Source organism: Prosopis cineraria, unplaced genomic scaffold (genome assembly GCF_029017545.1).
Source record: "Prosopis cineraria cultivar Desert tree isolate PC_DT_omini unplaced genomic scaffold, ASM2901754v1 PC13, whole genome shotgun sequence".
NCBI classification, from domain to species: domain Eukaryota; kingdom Viridiplantae; phylum Streptophyta; class Magnoliopsida; order Fabales; family Fabaceae; genus Prosopis; species Prosopis cineraria.
Window position 1 is genome coordinate 25,144,870 of NW_026555344.1, and position 22,735 is coordinate 25,167,604.

The 22,735-nt window shown below is 27.0% G+C and overlaps 1 protein-coding gene across 1 annotated transcript in view; it reads right to left on the bottom strand.

Moving 5' to 3' along the window:
• Positions 1–21,921: 21,921 nt before the first annotated feature.
• LOC129290707 (protein transport protein SEC23 C-like) overlaps positions 21,922–22,735 on the bottom strand; it is a 28,586-nt gene continuing 27,772 nt past the window's right edge. The window contains 1 exon segment of the mRNA XM_054927591.1: positions 21,922–22,310. Within this exon segment, the coding sequence (XP_054783566.1) occupies positions 22,170–22,310 (141 nt within the window). The 3' untranslated portion in view covers positions 21,922–22,169.

Genomic DNA, 22,735 nt, shown 5'->3' on the forward strand with positions numbered 1-22,735 from the left:
TAACCTATAACATTATACCCTTTCACAAAAAATGGCACATAATATTATATCCCTTTACAAAAAGCAACCCACACAAAAAAAAAACTAATAGGTTATGTGAATTCATATATTAGCTGTCTCCTAATGTTCTAAAAAAATTATTAGTTGGATACACAAAATCAATTATGTAACAGCATGTAAACAAAAAAAGGTTTATGTTCAGCAACATGTTCAGCTAGGATTTAGGTTCCTATAGGTCCTCACAGTATGATTTGGCTCCTCACAGTATGATTTGGCTCCTCACATTCTAAACAGTGATACACCCGTTTGTCTTGGAATTAAGATTCAACCCTATAAGTTCTTGGCCTTCCAAGAGGTAAGATAATCAAGGGTGTAGCAATATTGTGTGTCTATAGTCATCATAATTTAGGATGTCTGGTCTAGGAATATTATAAGTCTCAACTAGAATCATTGCCTTACTATAAATTTTTTCTTGAGCTTCTTGTTTTAAGTACTTGTCCACATACTTATATATATATATATATATATATTTCTATAAAATGATTTTTTATAGCATGAGCATGTGGACAAGGCACTCCATTCATGTCCCATGCTTTATATGAGCAAATGTGATAGTTAAGATCCGAAGTCAAATCTCCTTTCAGACAACTCACTCTAAATATATTATTGTCATAATTTTTTTACAGCCATTCTCTCAGATTACATTACATTCTCCTTCAATTTAGCCTGAACACTTAATCCTACACTATTTTTCTTAGTTAATTTTTCCCTATGTTCATGTATCAAAATAAGAATATTGTGCTTCCTTTCCTTTACCAGCCAAGCATTGAATGACTCCACAAGGTTGGTTATGATGTTGTCTCACCTCTTATGCTCAAATTGGCTTTGCACCCACCTTTATACATCACCCTATTTTCAATCCATTGTGCCAATTCTAGTAAAAAACGCATCAAGTTTTCCATGCTTGTATCAAACTCTCCAAAATGTCTTACATAAGCAACTACATCTAGCAACTTTAATGCTGTTTCCTTTATTAATCTTGTAGCCTTTCTCTTTCCTCTTGTCAATTTTAGAAACTCATTGCTAAAGTTTTCCTTGACATGCCAATAACAACATATATGTCGCTCCCCACCAAATATAGTTCTAACTACACCTATTATAGATGAATGTCTATCAGACACAATTGTTAAAACCATACTACTAATTATCTCCTTTCAGTTGTGCAATAACCATGTCCAATCATCAAGAGCTTTACCACTAACAATTGCATAGGCAAAAGGGAACAACTGATTGTCTGCATCATAGGCTTGGGTTCCCAACAGAGTCCCCTTGTATGGTCCACTCAAATAGTATCCATCCACATGAATAATAGGTTGAGCATCTTTCAAAAACCTATGTGTACAACATCCGTATGCAATGAACATTTGCTCAAATCTATTGTCAAATAAAGCAACCCATTTGGTTACTGTACTTAGATCGGCTTGCTGCAACCTTTCTCATATCCAAGGAACTAGCATATAAGAATCACTTAAAATACCATAGATACTTAGCAAAGCTATTTGTTCTGTCTTATAGGCTTGTTGATAGTTAAGTCTCACCCTATAATCTATTTCCAAATCTTTTCTTATCCCATTAGGTGGCTTGTCAGTGCTGGCCCTCAACTCATCTATTATAATTCCAAAAGTCAACTACATCTCTTATTATGTGGAACAAGGTTGTCTTGCACAGCATGCAACTGTTCCAGCTCCAATGATGTTATAAGTACCCATATATTTTCCTTACTCACTTGATTAGCTAAGACTTTTCAAGCACAATCCTCTACCTCACATATTACAGTTATTCTCTTCATATTGTTCTTCATAAAGACATATGAAAAGTTTTGAGCTATGCTATATTTAAAAACAACATCTCTAAATGCATCTCTATGAGGGAATATCTGCCTAACCACATAATCAAATCCCCTTCAACTTCCAATGATTTATCTTAAGGATTAGTGTAGGCAAACTTTATTCACTTAAGCATTCTATATTGCATGATATTTGCAAGCTTTAAATACACATTGACATACTTTGTAAGGTTAATAGAGAAGGAGTGCTTGATGTCACAAAATTGGAAGGACTCAGTGAACTTCCCTCCCTGAGTTCTACCAACTCCATTATGATGCATTAATAAGTACGAAGGAAATTTATAGTGCATGTCAATAAAAAGGAGGGAAATTAATAAGTTCATTAAAATTGATAACTTACTCTTCTTGTTAAAATTAACAAGATCTAATAATATATCTACAGATAGGATAACTCTATATTTCATGCAAAAGTCCTTACATTCAGGCCATAGATCATTTGTTATGATATTTCTAACTCATTCGTAGGTCACCCTTTAGTTATCTATCTTCCAAGTACAACATCACCCTCATAAATAACATTTTAACGCACACTTTTAAATCCCTCCTTTATATGGAAGATTCAATATAGCTGCTTCTCAAAATAAGTAGCCATTTATGATGAGTCTCTGCACATGTAGACGTTCAAATATAATCACTTAGGAGCACTTTATAATTGGATATGTAAACAAGTATAGTAAGCATATTTACAACAACATTACAAAAGGAACAACATAAGAAATTTTGTCTAAGTGAAAAAGTTGCAATGAGAGTTTAAATAGAATATACATTTACAATGTTCCAACCATCAATCATTTAATTTAATGTAATGAAGCAGAGCATTTATGAATATCACGAGCAGTTTTTAATGATGAAGCCATATCACTCGATCATATTTAATCTTGCTTCCAACCACAAAACAAGTTGTAAAATAGATGGGGGGACAAAAGATATGTTGAAGGGAGGGAAGACAGGTCTTACCCAATCATATCTACTGGTGTTCCCAGCAACTAATCAACTATACTTTCCTAGACATTAAAGAACAGAATCATAGTATAGTTTAGTTAACTTACCAAATGTGATGTTGGAGAAGGCGAGAGGGGAGGAATGAAAGGAACAGAACATTCTCATGCTTCTTTTCTTCCACAAGCTTTCAGGTTTCTTTCTTCTCTCCACAAGGCGACTTTGTCATTTGACTTTCCAAATTAATATCAAATGAGGACCCAAGGCTTGGAGTGATATATCACATATTTAGAAAACTTCTTTTTCATTATTTTTGATCTAGGGGTCCTCATTGAAATTTTTTCATAAATAAATCTTGAAGATTTGTGGGCAAATTAATGAGAGCTTTCAAGTTTGTACTATGAAATATCAGTTGGTGGCACCAAAGAATAATCCGTCCATGATTCCTTGTTCATGTGCTCACTTTTCTCTCTTAATGTGAGTTTCGAACATTTGACATGTGAAAAGATCATTATCCTCAATACCAACATGACAATCAAATATTGACGTTCAAGTGATCACTTTGTCATTGACACAATAACTTTCTTATATACTCCTTTTGCTGCCTTGAATATATGATATTTTTTAGAAGTTCTATACTAAAATATAGGGTACTTAGTAGTTTTTATAATTATTTTTTAATTTTAACTATATTCCTACTGAATTTTTTGTTCTTTTTGAAAGTCATTGAAATTTCAATTGTCATTATTAAGATAATTATATAAAATATTTAATAAGGATATAATTAGAAAGATATAAATTTTTAAGACATTAAGGTTTCACGTAACTTTTTTTAAACCATAAATTAATCACCAATATTCTACACTGTAGTTCAATAGAAATATTTATTAAATGTGAGGTTGTTTGCTGGACCTTTCATAGCTGCAAAGGATATGTAAATTCCTTCCGATAGTCGCAGGCAGGATACAAAGAAAAGAAAGGTTCACAGTGTAAACTTCTCTCTTTTTTAATACCAAAAACCAAAAAAGCACGCGCACAAAATATTTTTTATTTTAAATAAATATTTTTAAGAGTATTGTTGTTGGAATGAAAAATTTGGGGGAAATCCACCTATATGAGATTCAGTTAAAAGGGGCAGGATAAACTATTTTCACTCCCCCACTTTCTAACTATCTAATATTTTGTATTATTTACTAATTCAATTTGAATATACTTTTTTTCACTCACAAATTTTGATCTAGGGGAGATTCCAATAAGTTCAATTTAAAAAAAAAATTGTGAATGAGATTATAAGAATTTAATTGTTTTTTCTTTTTTTAATTTATAAATTACCTTTATTAAAATTTTATAACTCTACTTATCATTTTTTTCAAATTGAAATCATTAAAAACTTCAGTCCCTCCTTTTCCTTCCGCTTTCCTCTAACGAAACAGGGAGTCAAGAAATGTTCAATACGTATCCCAATTTATAAGATATTTTTTAAAAAATTTAATCATTTAGTCATTATAGTTTTGACCTAGTTGTAACTTAGTCTCTCAACTTTGACTTGTTATAACTTAGTTCATAAAATTTTGACTCGATTGTAAATCAGTTTCTGAACTTTGTCTCTTGTAATTTAGTCCTTGAAGTTTCAATCTCTTAAATATTGACCTCGCTATTTTAAAAAATAAAATTATAAAAATTAAAAATATTTAAATTTTAATATTTATAATATTTATAAAGATTAAAAGGGTTTAAAAATTTAAAATATTAGTAATAAATGTTAAAATATTTTAAATTTTTATAATTTTATTTTTAAAAATATAAGGACTAATATTTAAGAGGTTAAAACTTTAGGAACTAAATTACAAGAAGTAAAGTTCAAGGATTGATTTACAACCAAGTCAGAACTTCAAGGATTGAGTTATAACGAGTCAAAGTTGAAGGATTGAGTTACAACTAGATCAAAACTACAAGGACCAAATGATTAATTTTTTTTATTTTTTTATAAAATTACACATACCAATCAAATTTATTAAATAACTTTACAATCTTATTATTTTAAAAAGACAAATATAAGTTTTTAAAAATATCCTTTATTTAATATAACATTATTTATGAAACATTAAATAGAGAGAAAGAGAAAATATATAAGGAGGGAAGTGTAATATTGAAACATGTATAAATAATGAAAATTTATTTTGTTAAAGTGTTTTATATTTTAATGAATAATTAACTTTTTCAAAATAAAAATAATTTTAAAAATTATAGAAAATTTGGTTTAATATTTTTAGCCAATTTTTATTTTATACAATAGGTTTATATTTTTATTATATTTTTACAAAAATTCCATATGTGTAAAAGTTATTTAGAAAACATAACATAATTATATAAATTTTGAGTTGAAAAAATTAAGTAATTAATTTTAAAATTATATAATCTCTTACTAAACATATAAAAGTCCATAATTTCATTTTTAAAAGGTAAAATTAAAGAATTTTAACGACCAAAGACTAATATATTTAATCAATAAAACTATAAAAGTTTGACAAAACAAAATGAGTAACATGAACCTAATTCAAAATCAAGTAAAACTATAAAGATTTGTGCATTAATTTTATCTAAAATATAATGGATAATGTTTAATAAATAAAACCCCAACTTATTCTCCCCAATCATTATATAGAAGATATTTTTAATCAAATTCAGAAAATCAATAAAATTTTATTATTTAATTAAAAGCACATCAAATCATAATAATTTTTCAATTTTGTCCAACGTTATAATTTTTTTTTGTTGCCTATCCAATGTTATAATTAATATCATGATGACGGATAAATCACACAATTAATATCTATTTTCCTTTTCCAGATAATAAGGGTAAATTTTTTAATTATCATGGCACCCTTTATATTTAGCGATAAAACAAAATTCTAAAAAATACCTCTAGTTTTTATTATAAGGTACCTCTAACTAGCTCACTAGAATGAAAAAGAGGTGGTTAATTCATTAACTTTATCTAAAAATTGAATAAATTTTAATTTTACCCCTATTTAAATGAATTTTTTAAAAATTTACATTACATTCTTTCTCATAGTTAATGAATTTAAATAGGCATAACATCAGAAAAATATAATTAATACCCCAAAGCATGCCTTATATTAAGAACAAAAACATATTTCTACAAGGTGCCCTATGATAAGGACAAAAGGGAGTATATTACGTTGAACTTACTTTCTTGGGACTATAATGGGGGATGTCTTTTAGAAGTTCTTAATTATGCTTAGTTTAAAATATAACGTACTCCTTCTATTTCTATATATAAGATATTTTTAATTGAATTACACAAATTAATAAAAGTTAGTTATCTAATTAAAAGTACAACAACATTCCAATTTTACCCTTAATTATTGTAAATAAAAAATAATTTTTTGAAGTAAATTAATAAGAGTATTTATCTTTTTTCTTTCCAATTTAATAAGAATATAATGGTCCATAAATTAAAAAAATATGCCAACAACTCCTTATATTTAGGGACAAAAAAATGTTTTAAAAAACTTCTTATATATAAGAACAGAGGGAGTATTAGGTAATTTTTATAATTTTTTTAATTACACTCCTACTTCATTTATTACTCTTTTTGAAGAAAATAATGCATTAAAATTTCGGCTGTCATGATTAAGGCACTTGCTCATCTAATTTTATTTATAAATCACTTTCAACATATCTAATAAAAATCAAGTAAAATCTTAAACACATCAACTCTGTCTAAAAATTAAGTTTCTAATTTTTATTCTTATTAAATATACATCATTTAATAATATATTTTCTTTCACCAATATTTAATAAAAGGTGAAAAGAGAAAATGGTGATAAAATAATTAATGACGTAACTTATAAATAAAATAAAAAAGTCTTTTCTCATTGCTTTATAAGTAAAATGGAAAAGTATATAAAATACATAATTAAAAAGATATAAAATATTTTAATAGATTAAAGTTTCATGTAATTTTTTTAGAATCATAAAATAGTTATTAATATTTTATATTGTGGTTTGAGGAAATATTTTAATTTGATTGCTAGTACATTTTACATATTTTTGGCTAAATAAAACTAAGTGTCAAATTTCAATTGGTCGACATATAAGTTTGAATGGACGTTGATGATATGGCTTCAATAATTTTGCCTTAATGGAGGATGTTTGTTAGATGTGTTTAACAGTCATATAATGCTATGAAGCACCGATACTTTAAATTATTTTACATATCCGTATTAATATTATGTTTGATATTGATCTTCATCAATACTTCTTCAATATGTATTCATAAAGTATCGAAATATTTTTTAAATTTTAAAAAAATAATTTTTGATATGTATCCGATATTTTTAAATTGTGAGTTGATATTTTCAAATTGATACTTAGAAACTATTATTAAGAAATTAAATTTTATTAATTTTTATGATTTTTATTTTTTATTTTTAATATATTTCTGTGATTTACTTTTAAAGTCAAAGATATTCGATTTTCCTTAAAAAAATAACTTTCAGATATAATAAAATGATAAAAATTATATTTTTAATTACTTCCTCTGTTTAAAAATACAAGACATTTTTAACTGAATCTCACCTCTTAATAAAATAGTTACCTACTTTCAAATAATCATATCTTTTTATATTTATCCCTGTTAAACAACCTATAATAAATATAATGTTATTCATCAATAGGGGCATTTAAAAAAAAGACAATGATTATACCTTAAAAGATTAAAAATACCTTACATTTTTTAACATCTAATTTCTTAAAAAATATTTTATATTTTGAAACGGAGGGAGTATAAAAATGTAGGAATATAATCTTTTATATAAACCCTAAGTATAAAACTATCAACAAAGACTAGGCTGTAGACAATTAAGTAGATATAGAATAAATGCATAATTAATGGTTATGTTTTGATTGGTATTACTATAAAGAATTATATATGTATGCTAGGTTGGATTTTTTTAAAATTAAAATTATATTTTTATAATTTTTTATGAATATATTTGCACATATAAAAAACGTATCATATACTATATTTTTAAAAATAAAAGTATTGGCGTATTGATGCGCATATCAATATCAGTACAATCTAAATGGAATGTCTCCTCTCTAAATTCCATAAATTTTAATTACTTCTTGTCTTGTCATTCCAGCTTGCCTCACAACTTATTGATTTTATTTAATTTTATTATTTTTAATTAGGATTTCTATTGTTAGAATTTGATCTAACTTGCCGTGCAGGATATGCATGGTTTAATTGTTTTTTTTTTTAACCAACATGTATGGTTACAATTTAAAGAATAAATTGGCTTAACAGTCAAAAAAATCTTATGGCTAAAAAATATGGATCAAATTTTAAAAATCTAAGAATATGGCTGATTCATTTTGATATACAATGGATTTATTATTAGTATAAAGGGGTTTATCATTAAAAATTTAAAAGGAGCTTATTATTAATATATAACGGGATATCATAGATAAATATAATAAAATGATCATAATACAAGATATAATAAATGTTGGGTTATTTATTTGGTTTGATTATATAACATAGATTATATTTACAAAACTCCAAATTTAAAAGGGAGAATTTCATTTCTGGATCAAAGATGTGATTTTATCAATTGCGGCTTCAAGATATCTCAGGTTAGGTGCTGAAACTTTAAACCGAGCGCGGAAACATCATTACATAATTTTATTTTAATTTAGTATTTCATTGATTTTAACTTCTATTTTCCTACAAGGAGAATTTCAACAAAGCATCAGGGATGTGAATTGATTATTAGTAAATTCTTAAAAAATTTAAAATTTTAGTTTAGTTTAAAAGAATTGAAGTAAAAATAATTTTAATGTTAAAAAGATTAAAGTGCCATTCACTTGTTAATTTTGTTTGATATGCAGAGTTATTAGTTGTTTATTTTTTTTACTTTATTTATTAATTTACATCAATTTGTTAGACAAGCATCAATATTAGTTATTAATTTATTAACTTTACTCACTAATTTTCTAATATCAATTGTAAATTATAAGATCTATCAATAATTTATAATTGATATTATTAAATTAATAAATGATATTGCTGCTTGTTATTAAATAATTAATTTTTAAATTTCATATGATTATTGATAGATCAAGTTATGTAATTGACGATTCATATAAGTAAATTAGCAAATGAAATAAAAAAATTAATAACTAATAATTTTAAATCTTGAATAAAATTAATAATTAAATAATATTTTAATCTTTTCACCATTGAAATGATTTTCACTTCAATTCTATTAAATTAAATTAAAATTTTTTTAAATTTATTAATAATTAAGTCACATCTTAATTACAAATTCTCCCTTTCATATGCTATTTATTTAAAAACCTTGTGCCTTTTTTTTGTTTTTCACACTCGATACTCGCGCGCCACTCACTGTGTATTATTATTATTATTATTATTATAAGAAAAAAAGACTTTGATGATGGGATGAAAATTCATTGTGGCCCCTAGGTGGTTTGAATCGTCAGTTTTTTTATTTAATAAATGAAATATGCTTAATTAAAAAAATAAATATATGCTATGGCTTGAAAATAAAATTAAGAAAATAATTTTGATATAAATAAAAAATTTAAACAAAAAATAAAAAGCTTTGAAGATAAATATTGCTACTATTTGTCAAATTAATTTTTCTTTAAATTATTATGGAATAATGAAAATTTTTTTAGTCCTTTAAATTTACTTTTTACTAATTTGATCCCTTATGTAGTTTTGTTTCCTTAAAATATCAGGGAAGTCTTTTAAGTTTTAAAATATAAATTAATTTTTAAAATAATCTAATGTGTAAAATATTTTGATAATTTGACGTATATATGTAGTTAAATAAGAACAAATTAACTTTCAAATGAGTTTAATTTTTATCAATATAATACCTTATAATATATTTTATTCTCTTAATTTTTTAAAAAAAATTCAGAGTTTATTTTTCCCCACCAAAATAAATTACACTCATTTTTATTAAATTATATGATTACTATAAATATTCTGTTATTCAAGTAAAATTTTTTTAATAATATAACATTTTTTTAACAACATGGACCAAATCAATAATCAAAATAAATATAAGGGATTAAATGAAAAAAAATTAAATTTAATGGACTAAATTAATAATTGAGACAAATTTGAGAAATTAAAAATTATATTATTCCCAAATTTTAACAGTATAACCTCTTTTTTTCTTTAAATAATAAGGACTAAATTAATAATTAAAATCAACTTGAAGGATTAGCTTAATAGAAATTAAACTTAATGAATTAAATTGATATTTGAGACAAACTTGATAAACTAAAAATCGCATTATCCCAATTAATATTCATATTCTTAAGATAAATTTTTTTTAAAAAAGTATTACTCTACCTAAAAAACTAATTTGAAATTTTTGAAGACATGAATAAAAATTTTAAAAATATATATAATATTTCTTATTTAAAATATTAAATTTATTTGATATCATTTTCACTCCATTAAAAATCCTCAAGACGGATAAAATCATGTGATCAGACGTAATATATATATATATATATATATATATATATATATTCGTCGCACTTGTCGTTCAATGTTAGACGGTGTGGTGGCTCTGCATGAGGGTGGGTCTGCTACATTTTATCAATTTTTCTAAGATTCCTTTCGTGTGGAATTCTTTAATCTTATGATTTTTTTCCCAACAAAAAAAAAAGAAAAGATATTCAATGGTTATCTTGAACCTTCGTTGGATAAGTCTCTCATCGTTCTCACACATATCACATATAATAGATAAGATTACTCTGACCGGTGAAATTATGAAAAAATTCAGAGAAAAAAATATTAAAAAAAATGGAAATGGTGTTATTATATAAGTTATAAGTTGAATGTTCTAATAAGTTAGAGCTCAATTTGAAAAAAAAAAATATTTACTTTGTAGAGATTTTATAAAAATATATATGATTTTATGTTAAATTACACTAGTAAAAAGTGATTATTATATAATTATTTTTATATTTTATGATATTTTCATGAATATCTATTTATAAAAATAATTTATTATTTACTTATTTTAAAACTTTATAATATTGACTTATATCTCTGCATTTTTGTTTCATTTTCTCTCACATCTACTGTACATATAATTTTTTAAAATAATCAGAAATATGTTTTTCTCAATTTTCTCAATTTTTTTAAAATATAATAAAATTTCATAAAATAATTTTTTTAAAAAATATGTAATTGTTTTCATAGAAAAATTAAACAAGCAAACCCTCAAACTTATCATGAGGTTTAATGGGCTTTTTTTTTGTTTTTGGGAAAAAGTTACCTAAATCGAGGAATTTTCCCTTTTGGTTGTGGATTATTTTTATCGAATTTCCTTGGATTTTTTTTTCCCATTTCTTCATACTTGCTTTTGTTTCGTGCATTAGATATTTTCTCCTAAGTGTTTCAATAGTTTTATTTATAAGAGAAATAAATTATTTCCTATCTATAATAATGTCATAGATTTTTCATTACAATTTTTTTTCATTTACTATTAAATATTGGTGAAAGAAAGCATTATGTTATTAAAGCATGTATGTTCAATAAGAGCAAAATTAAAAAATTTTGTAATTTTTTAAAGAGAGCTAATAAGTTTTAAGGCTTTCTTTAATTTAACAAAAATATATTAAAAGTGACTTATAAATAAAATAGGAAGAAAGGAATAACCATTCAAACCAAGAAAATAATCATTGTAATGAAATTATTCAGAATTTTTAAATTAAAAAACGCATATTGCTTGTTTCTCATTTAATATGTGTCATTGACACTTTTTTTTAAAGCCCACATAATAAAATGGAATTTAAGAATTATTAATATGTCAGAGCATGCTTGGATGCTTATTTATTTAAATTAGCCCCCTCCTTGTCTTACGAAACCAAACACTCTAGGGAAAGAAACTTGTCTAGAGATAGCTCAGTTAAACTTGAAGTTGATGGATTTGTCTTTTCTAATGAAAGTAGTGGTTATGGTGGTGGTATATGGGATAGAGATGAGAATTGGATTGAAGGCTTTAGTTGTAAATTAATTAATGTACTTGTTGCGATCTCTAAACTTTTAGCTATTATACATAGCCTAAATCTTTATTGGGCCAGAGGCTTTTGCATTGAGGACATTTTCTATAATAGCAATGAGATTGTGCTCCTACTAACTAGGAGATGCAATAATTCTCACCTATTTAAAGAGTTGGTTGAAGATGCAAGACTCTCATTCCATAGGGATTGGAATTTAGTCATTAGTCATTACAACAACAACAACAACAATAACAAGCCTTTATCTCACTAGATGGGGTCGGCTATATGAATTGCAAAACGCCATTGTGCTCTATCATTTATCAAGCTTTTAGGAATATTATTAATTAATAAATCGCGTTCAATAACTTCCAAAAGTATTCTCTTAGGCCTTCCTCTACCTCTCTTAATCGGACTCAAGTTATATGTTCCACTCTTCTCACTAGTGCCTCCCTTGGTCTTCTTTGTACATGCCCAAACCATCTCAATCGATTTTCTACCATTTTTTCCTCAATAGGTGCCACCCTCACTTTTTCGCGTACGTGCTCATTTTGAATTTTATCTTTACGTGTATGTCCGCACATCCATCGTAACATTCTCATCTCTGCTACTCCAACTTTATGCTCTTGTTGTCCCGTTAGAACCCAGCACTCACTACTATATAACATTGCCGGTCTGATAGCAGTGCGATAAAACTTTCCTTTAAGTTTATTAGGCACCTTACGATCGCAAATAACTCCTTTAGCTTTTCTCCAATTAAACCACCCAGCTTGAATTCTATGTAAAATATCTCCACTGATTTTACCATCATTTTGAATAATGGCTCCCAAATATCTAAACTTTTCCACTTGAGGTATAATTTGATCTCCCAATTTCACTTCCAAATTATTGTCGAATAGTCCTTTACCAAATTTACAATATAAATATTCCGTCTTACTTCTACTCAGACAAAAACCTTTTGACTCCAATGTCCTCCTCCATAACTCAAGTTTGCAATTAACCTCTTCTCTTGTATATGCTACAAGAACTATATCATCCGCGAAGAGCATACATTTCGAAATTTCCTCTTGAATATGTTCCGTCAAAGCATTTAAGATCAAGTTGAACAGATAAGGACTCAGAGATGATCCTTGATGTAGTCCAATCTTTATAGAAAAATTCTTTGTTTGACCACTAGGCGTTCTTATACTAGTTTTTACCCCCTCATACATATCTTGTATGGCTTTAATATAAGCAATCCGTACTCCTTTTTTTTTCTAACACTTTCCAAAGCACTTCTCTTGGTATACGGTCATAAGCTTTTTTCAAATCAATAAAAACCATGCGTAGATCTTTATCTTTACAACAATACTTTTTCATTAATCCCCTTAGTAGATAAATCGCCTCTGTAGTTGATCTACCTGGCATAAAACCAAACTGATTCTCAAAATACTTGTCTCCAATCTCAACCTGTGCTCAATTACTTTCTCCCACAATTTCATTGTGTGGCTTATAAGCTTAATTCCTCTATAGTTAGTACAATTCTGAATATCTCCTTTATTTTTATAAATAGGAATTAATGTACTTCTCCTCCACTCATCAGGCATTTTCTTGGATCGTAAAATTACATTAAATAACTTAGTTAACCATCTCACCCCTTCTTCACCTAAACATTTCCACGCTTCGATAGATATACAATCAAGTCCGTTGGCTCTACCATTTGCCATTTTCTTAAGAGCTTCCTTTACCTCCTTATCACGTATTATTCGATAGAATGACAAATTTTGTTTTCCTTCACCAGTTACTAAATCGTCCAAGTTACTAGATGAACCCTCTCCATCATTGAAAAGTTTAGAAAAGTAAGTCTCCTATCTATTTTTAATTTTATCATCTGTAACTAAAGTTCTTCCCTCTTCATCCTTAATACACCTTAACTGTTCTAGATCTCTTGATTTTCTTTCCCTACTCTTGGAAATCTTATAAATATTTCGCTCTCCTTCCTTCGTCTCAAGGCTCTTATAAAATTCTTCAAAAGCTTTAGAACGAGCTTCACCCGCAGCTCTCTTAGTTTCCATCTTAGCCATACGGTACCTCTCCCAATTTTCCTCATTGTTGCACAAATGTATGGCTTTAAAACAGTTCTTCTTATACTTGATTTTGTCCTGTACACTATTATTCCACCACCAAGACTCCTTATTTCTCAGACCAGAACCTTTTGATTCTCCTAAAACTACTTTTGCAACCTCCCGTATCTTTTTAGCCATATCCTCCCACATGATATTAGCACTTCCCTGAGATTCCCAAATTCCTTTATCCAAAAGATTTCGCTTGAAAATATCTTACTTCTCACCTTTTAATTGCCACCACCTAATTCTTGGTGCTACTACTTGTCGACGTTTTTGGATTTTACTCATAATACACACATCAAGGACTAGGACCCTATGTTGTGTCGTTACAGCATCTCTGGGGATCACCTTGCAATTTTTACAAAGTCTTCTATCTGTGTTCCTAACCAAAAGGAAATCAATCTGTGACCTTGAGGCTCTACTTTTGTAAGTGATGAGATGCTCATATCTCTTCTTGAAACAAGTGTTGGCAATCTTAAAATCATATGCTAATGAGAAATTAAGAAGAGTTTGTCCTTCATTGTTTAGCTCTCCAAAACTAAAACCACCATGCACCCTCGCATATTGACCAGCTTCCCTGCCGACATGCCCATTAAAGTCTCCTCCAATAAAAATCTTTTCACTCTGTGGTATGTGTCGAATCAACCCCTCCAGATCCTCCCAAAATAATTCCTTAAGACTAGCTTCTGTCCCAACTTGCGACGCATAAGCGCTAACAATATTAACAGTCTCACGTCCAATTATCATTTTTAAAGAAATAATTCTATCTCTAATTCTGCTAACTTCTACAACGTTCTTCTTCCACTCCTTATCTATAATGATGCCTACTCCATTGCGTGCACATACTTTTTCTGCATACCAAAGTTTGAAACCTTGAATATCCTTAACTTCTTCTCCACGCCATTTTGTTTCTTGCAGGCAAAGGATATTGATTTTCCTTTGAATCATAACCCCGACAACCTCTACAGATTTACAATTCAATGTCCCAACATTCCAAGTACCAAATCGAATTTTGCTCTCAACTTCTTTAGCCGCGTGCGTCCAGAATGACGCGGTAGCCCTTGCTTATTTAACACTACATCTGGACGCCGATGCAGCGGCTCTAACTCACTTATCACTGTACTCGAGCCATGCAGCGCGTTATTTACGGGCAACGACCTAGCATTAACATTATAATGTCTATTGTCCATGTTCATGATAGATTTAACAAAGTTTTACATTGGCTGTTGATGGCCTAACACAACCCTCCTCCTTTACCCGAGCTTGGGACCGGCTATAAACATAGGCGGAGTTAGTCATTAATCATTTTGGTAGAAATTTAAATTTGTATGCAGATTACCTAGCTAAGCTGCCTTATTCCATGAATGTAATTTTTTATATCTTTAATCAACCTTTACTTTTCACCCGAGAGGGGGCAAGTGATGAAAGAGATTTGTCAAATGACTTTGTCTTGCTATAACTTTGGTTAGCTTATGAATGCATTTTTCTAGTATAAAAAAAAGAAGAATTATTAAAATGATGTACTATTTCAACACAGCCCTTTTAGCTAAACAGATCAGATTTGGAGAAGCATGCCCAATCTCCTCTTGCATCAAAGTTATTGAGCCAAATTATTGTTTTAATTTAATAGGTTAAAAGGTGATTTGCAATTAATCAAGACATCAACTAATGGGGGTTGAATCTAGCAAAACAAAATAGTTCATTATAATGTAGCGAACAAAAGTTTGAATCCTTATTAAAAGAAGTGTCCATATTTAGTATCAGATAATGTCTCAAATACGATTTCTTAGGAGAAATTGGAAAAGGGGGGGAACTTCAAATGATTTGCCATTTTTAGAGGCTTGGGAGAAATCCCGGGGGGAGGGGGGGACCTCAAATGATTTGCCATTTTAGAGGCATTTTAGTTCAAAACCAAAGATCTCAACATTATTAATAATCTTTAATTAGAGGAAAGTGAGATTTGGTTTTCAAATGAAATATTCCATTAAATTTCCCCCTAGTAGTTAGCTTAAGGAATAATTTGGTCCCCATAAATAATTTATTCTTAAATTGTCATTTTGCTATAATGGATTCTAGTTTTGATCTTATATTTTTCAGGGAACACATTCAAAACTTATATTAAAAAAAAAACGAACACCTGTAGATCCTATGTGAATATTTCAAACACAAAAATAATCCTTAAACCTTAAAATAATTAAAATAATGAGAAGGGGAAAAATAAGGTAACTTATTATTTAGGGAGAATGACAATTAAGAACCTTCTACGAATATTAATACCAATTACAGACCATAAAATTTTTTAAATTTCAGTTAAGGATTATGGTCCTTAATTGTGATAAAAAAAATATAGTTTGTGAGGTGAAATTCACTATTACCATTTGGGAATGCACTAATCCAACTTGAGAAAATTTGCAACGTATATTGTGAAAACATGAAACCCCACTTAAAAATCAATTATCTTACAAAAAGCGCCACTTAAAAATTCACTAACTCGATTTAAAAAAATTTCTAAAGTATATTGTGAAAATATAAAATTTCACTTGAGAATCGATTGTTTAATAAAGATACCAATTTAGACAAGTCACTTTTTATTAAACAATTGATTTTCAAATAGGGTTTCATTTTTTCACAATATACGTTAGAAATTTTTTCAAGTCTAGTTAGTAAATTCCCAATGGTACTTTTTGTTAAACAATTAATTTACAAGTGGGGTTTTATGTTTTCATAATATACGTTACAAAATTTCTCAAGTCGAGTTAGTGAATTTTTAAGTGAAGCTTTTTGTTAAATAATCCATTCTCAAGTGAGGTTTTATGTTTTTACAATATACGTTAGTAATTTTTTCAAGTTGAGTTATTGAATCCCCAAGTCACGTTAGTAAATCCTACATCACAAATTACATTTTTTTATCACAATTAAGGACCATGGTCCTTAACCGGAATTTTAAAATTTCATGATCCATAATTGAAATTAATATTTTTAGAAGGTCCTTAATTATCATTCTTCCTATTATTTATTGTATTAAGCAGAATTCAAAAACATAAGAATGAAAATGGAATTAAAAAAGAAATATAATTACTTATTAATATCATATTAAACAATTTAATATTATATTTTTTATTTTAATCATTTAAATATACGCACACACTAACCCCAAATATTTTTATATTGCCTTCTTGGTACGGAGAGAAGGGCAACACAATCCAATAATTATTTTTGTTCTTGTGACAAAATCACGAATGATAATTAGTTGGGAATAATAGTTGGTCCTCAAATATTATTTTGCCAACAATATATGCCACAAGTTTGATGTATAATTGTTGTGTTTGTGAAAAGTTTTTTTCCCCCAACAAAGTATTCTTATTGCCGATAACCGTAAAACTAATTTTTGGAGAAAAGATTGTATATATATTCTTTTTTTCCTGGGCCAAAAGATTGTATGTATTGACACATTCACAAATAAGACAGCATTGTGTAATAATTGAAGCTTGGACATTACGTACTTTGATCTGTTTAAACCATAACCTCATAAGGTCTTTCGAAAATGTCATAGCCTACAATTTATTTTAGGAAAAAATTAGTTCTTTAAAATAATAAATTTAACATGGAACTCGTAGATATTGATGAAAATAATACAAACTTTTTGAGCTTGAATTTGTTGTAAGTTACACACATTCTTTCTCTATTTTCAGTTATATGGAATTCTTTTAAAAATGAACTTTAAATTACACAAACATTTCTTTAAATTATGAGCATATATCATAACATTTAAAAATTTAATAATTTAGTTTATATAATTTTGACTTGATTGTAATTCAGTTTAAATACTTTAATTTTATGCAACTTAGCTAATATAGTTTTAATTTAATTGTAACTTAATTTTTAAAATTTAACTTGGTATAACTCGATCTTTATAATTTTAACTATTTAGTTTTTTTTAGCCCTTTAACTCAATCTCAAAACTTTTTTCTCTCTTACTTTCAATCAATATGTTGTTAAAATTGTTGGGTTAAAATTGTTAATATTACAAAATAACCTAGTTGAAATTGTTTGGTTTATTTTATTTTTTAATTAATATATAAAAATCACACAAATTTTTAAATTATGCATTAATATAATTAGTAATTTAAATGAATGGTTTGAAAAAAAATTATTTGAGCTTTTAGACCTAAGCCTAGTCAATGAGGGCTGGGTTTGAAAAACATGGTCAAATTGAAGATATGCGACCTTATATATAAATTTGAGTCCTTAAAGCCAAGCCAGCTCTTATTAACACTTCTATTAATTCAACTACTGATTGTTATTATATGTTAATTGAAAATATAATTGGATTTTATGCTTAAAAAAAGTTAATAATCAGTTCACCCAAAAAAGTTATTTATGATGCTCTTTCAAATAACGTTAGTGTTTGTTTTAGATGTTGCACAAATATTTTTTATCCAACAATAGAAACATTTGAAGCACTCTCGTAACAAATTAAAAAAAAAAAAATCAAATCCATATATGATATCTCTTTAAACATACTAATAAAGTGAATTATTTTTGAGTTATAAATGTTGTGACTTATTTATTAAATATTATGCAATAAGTAGCGTGACTTATCCATTAAATAGAATCTACACTACTTAGAAGAAACACTAGTAGATTTAAGGGAGAATGACAATTAAGGACCTGTTAAGATCATTAATCTCAATTACGGACTGTGAAATTTTGAAATTCCAGTTAAGGACCATAGTCCTTAATTGTGATTAAAAAAATGTAATTTGTGAGGTAGGATTCATTATTGCCACTTGGGAATTCACTATCTCAACTTGAAAAAATGTGTAACGTATATTGTGAAAATATGAAACCCCACTTGAAAAAATGTTTAACAAAAAGCGCAACTTGAGAATTCACTAATTCGACTTGAAAAATTTTTAACATATATTATGAAAACATGAAACTTCACTTGGGAATCGATTGTTTAATAAAAAACCCTAATTTGGATAAGTCACTTTTTATTAATGATTCTCAAGTGGGGTTTCATTTTTTCACAACATACATTAGAAATTTTTTCAAGTTTAGTTAGTGAATTCCCAAGTAGCGCTTTTTGTTAAACATTCCATTTCCAAGTTGGGTTTCATGTTATCACAATATACATTAGTAATTTTTTCAAGTTGGGTTGGTGAATTCTCAAGTCGCGTTAATGAATCTCACCTCACAAATTACATTTTTTTATCACAATTAAGGACCATGGTCCTTAACTGGAATTTCAAAATTTCACGGTCCGTAATTGAGATTAATATTCTTAGCAGGTCCTTAATTGTCATTCTCTCTAGATTTAAAAAGCACCAACAGTGGTTTGTTGTTATAATTCATAAAATTGTAATTATAGGGCCATTTTCTCAGTTTGAGTGAGAGAGAGATATTTGAAATAACCACTAACATAAAATAAAGAAAATTAAAACAAGTTATATCATGAATAATGCAATTTATTTCTTATATTCCATGAAGTGAAAAAAGTATATATATTAAAGCTTAATCTTAAAAGCAAGTATACATCAGGGCTGAAATAGATAATGTAATTGGTGCTATTTTCCAAACAAGAAAGAGTGGAGATTACTTCATATAAAGAAAATAATTGGTTTTAATCAGAAGACAGAAAAAAGGAAAAAGAAAGGAAATGAGTGAGAGTTTAGGGTTGAATTCAAATGATTTAACAAAGGCCAATCCAGACTACCCCCAGCTTCTAGCCCAAATATGAGTATTGAAAAGGAAAAGAAACTTGTACATTTATGAGACAAGATTCAAGTGGACAAGATTTATTTTAACTAAATATCTCAATGACAACATTACCTCTCTTCAACAGTTAGATCCAAGGTTTGAATTTTGTTTGGGCATATTTGGACGTGCTCTTTTCGTTTAGTGGGCTTCTTTGTTTACAATTAAGAAATAAGTAATTTTTATTTAGCTTAGGGATTTTTTAAAAAAATAAAGATTTATTATACAAAAATTTTATAAAAAGTAGACATAATTTTATATTTATTATAATAATAAAAAGGATAAATTGGTTCACTGGCTTAGAAAAATCTTGTGCTCAAAAAATATAGAACAAATTTTTAAAAATTTAGGATTATTAATATATAAGAGGTTTATTATTAAAAGTTTAAAAATTTATAAAGAGTTGATTATTGATATACAATAGTATATTATTGTCAAATATAATAAATCGATCATAATGCAATCTTATAATATGAGTTATATTTACAAAAACCCCTAATAAAAAAAATTTAGTTATTTTTAAATTTTATGATATGTTCCTTAATTTATATTTTATAAAAATAATTTATTATTTAAGTATTTTAAAATTTTATAATATCTTCATGTATCTTGTATTTTTAAAACATTCTTTCTCATTTGCATCAAATTATTTAGAAGCTATTCAAAGTTACTTTTTAAAATAATAAAAAATTTACTTTTAAAAAATTAATCATTTGATCCTTGTATTTTTAACCTAGTTATAATTCAATTCGAGAACTTTCACTTGTTATAACTCAATCTTTATAGTTTTAATTTAATTGTAACTCAATTATTGAACTTTATTTTTTACAATTTCATCTCTATAATTTCCATATATTTAAAAAAATTATAACAATTAAAAATATTTTAAACTTTTAATATATATAATGATTAAAAGGGTTTAGTAGTATGAAATTTTAGTAATAAATTTTTAATATAATTTTAATCTTTATAATTTTTATTTTTTTAATATATATATATAAACATATATTTAAATGATTAAAATTATAAAAACTGAATTACAATAGTCAAAGTTTATCGATTGAGTTATAAGCAAATTAAAACTTCAGAACTGAATTATAACAAATCAAAATTAAAATAATTAATTTTTCCCTATCCTTCTTTTTAAGCATTCTAATTATTTTCCAAAGTTTAAATAAACATAACAAAAATTAAAGAAATAACTTTTTTTTTCTAAAAAAAAAAGTGATTTTCTTTAAATAAAATAAACTGAAACAAATGAACTCAACTTTTAACTAAGTTACATGTAATTATCTATAAAATTATAGTATTTTCATGTTTACACTTATTGAATAAAGTATTTTAATTAAAAAAAATCTTATCATTTACACCACTTGATTAAAGATATTTTTGGAAAAGAACTTTAGATTAAAAAATATTTTTAACAAAATACTTTACAAAAATTGCCATATATGGATTGGAGCATATATTTCATTTTGCATGGGAGAGGGCCAGATTGTGGGTGGTGTTTTTTTTTTTTTTTTTTTTTGGGGGAAAAAAGGCGACAAGACTACTTAGTTAAAGCCTAATATAATCTACCCATTTCAATCACTTTGCAACTCTAGTTCAGGCCTGACCCGAGATATTTCCACCACTATTGATACTTTACCAATGTTGACAGAAAATTAGATCCTTCAAGATATGTTTCATGGCACTGAGAAAAAGGGAAGAGGAAATTGAATGGAAAAAAAACTACCAATAATCAATAATTTATACAACATGAAAATTTCTTATGTAATTTCGTGCATCAAATTTCTGTCGTAGAAATTGTCACAATTTACAAAAGGAAATTAAAAACACCATGCCATATAATTTATTTTTCTAAAACAATGGAGTACAATTTTAAATCCTATTGCATTGATGATGCAAGACGTAACCTTAAAAAGGGAAAGGGAGAAGAGAACAGAGAAGCAAAGAGAGTAAAGAGAGAAACTCAAAGAAACAACAAAATAGCAATCCTTATTCAACAATAGCGTGTTTAGAGTAAATGTATTAAAACACGATACAGGCCTCAGCTGCAACCTTAAAAACCAAAACATTTAAAGTAGAATATCCTATTAAATGCCAATATTCTAAAATAATTAAAAATATAACTTAATAATCTAAGAGATTACATTTATTCAAATCTAATTCTAAGCATAAAAATTTTTAAATCTAATTAATTTTATATCCCATCAATTAACTAGTGTGATAATTCACCAACTAGGCCGAAAATAAGAGTTTCAATCAATGAATTACAAAGTCAGTAGTACTAAAGGGGGTAAAAGCAAGTCAATGTACAAGAAATCCAAAAGAAATTTTACAAAATTGTGGAATGTCCTATTACATCTATAAATATTTATTTATTGAACTACTAATCTCTTGAGATGATCCAGGAATACCTCAAAGCTAACATCATCTGTGAAAATAATATCCTCTCCAGAAACAGCAGCATCAGAATTATAAGTAGCAGAAGGATTTAACTTTGCTAGGAGAAATCGAGCCTAAATAAATAGAATGTTGTTAGAATGATTTCCTTTTATGTCACTCAAAAAATAAAATATTTTTTCTATTTTTTTTTTTCAACAACCATTTAATATCTAATATAATCAGCTAATGCAAATTCCAACATTATTAGGCCTCAAAGAAAAGGTAGCTCTCACAATATTTTATTCTTTTTTTTTTTTTTTCATTTTGCAAGGTTCGTTACTTAAGAGAGTGTTGCTATTTTTGTTTCATATTATTTAGTAACAAATATTTCATAGTATTTAGTAACAAGTATTTTTTCCCAATAAAAAACACAAATACTACTTTTAATCTAATTTATAAGATGCTTTTAGATAAAATCACACATATTAATAAAACCCATTAATTATACTCTGCAACCTTAATTTTTCAAATACAAAAATATAAGTTTCCAAAAATACCC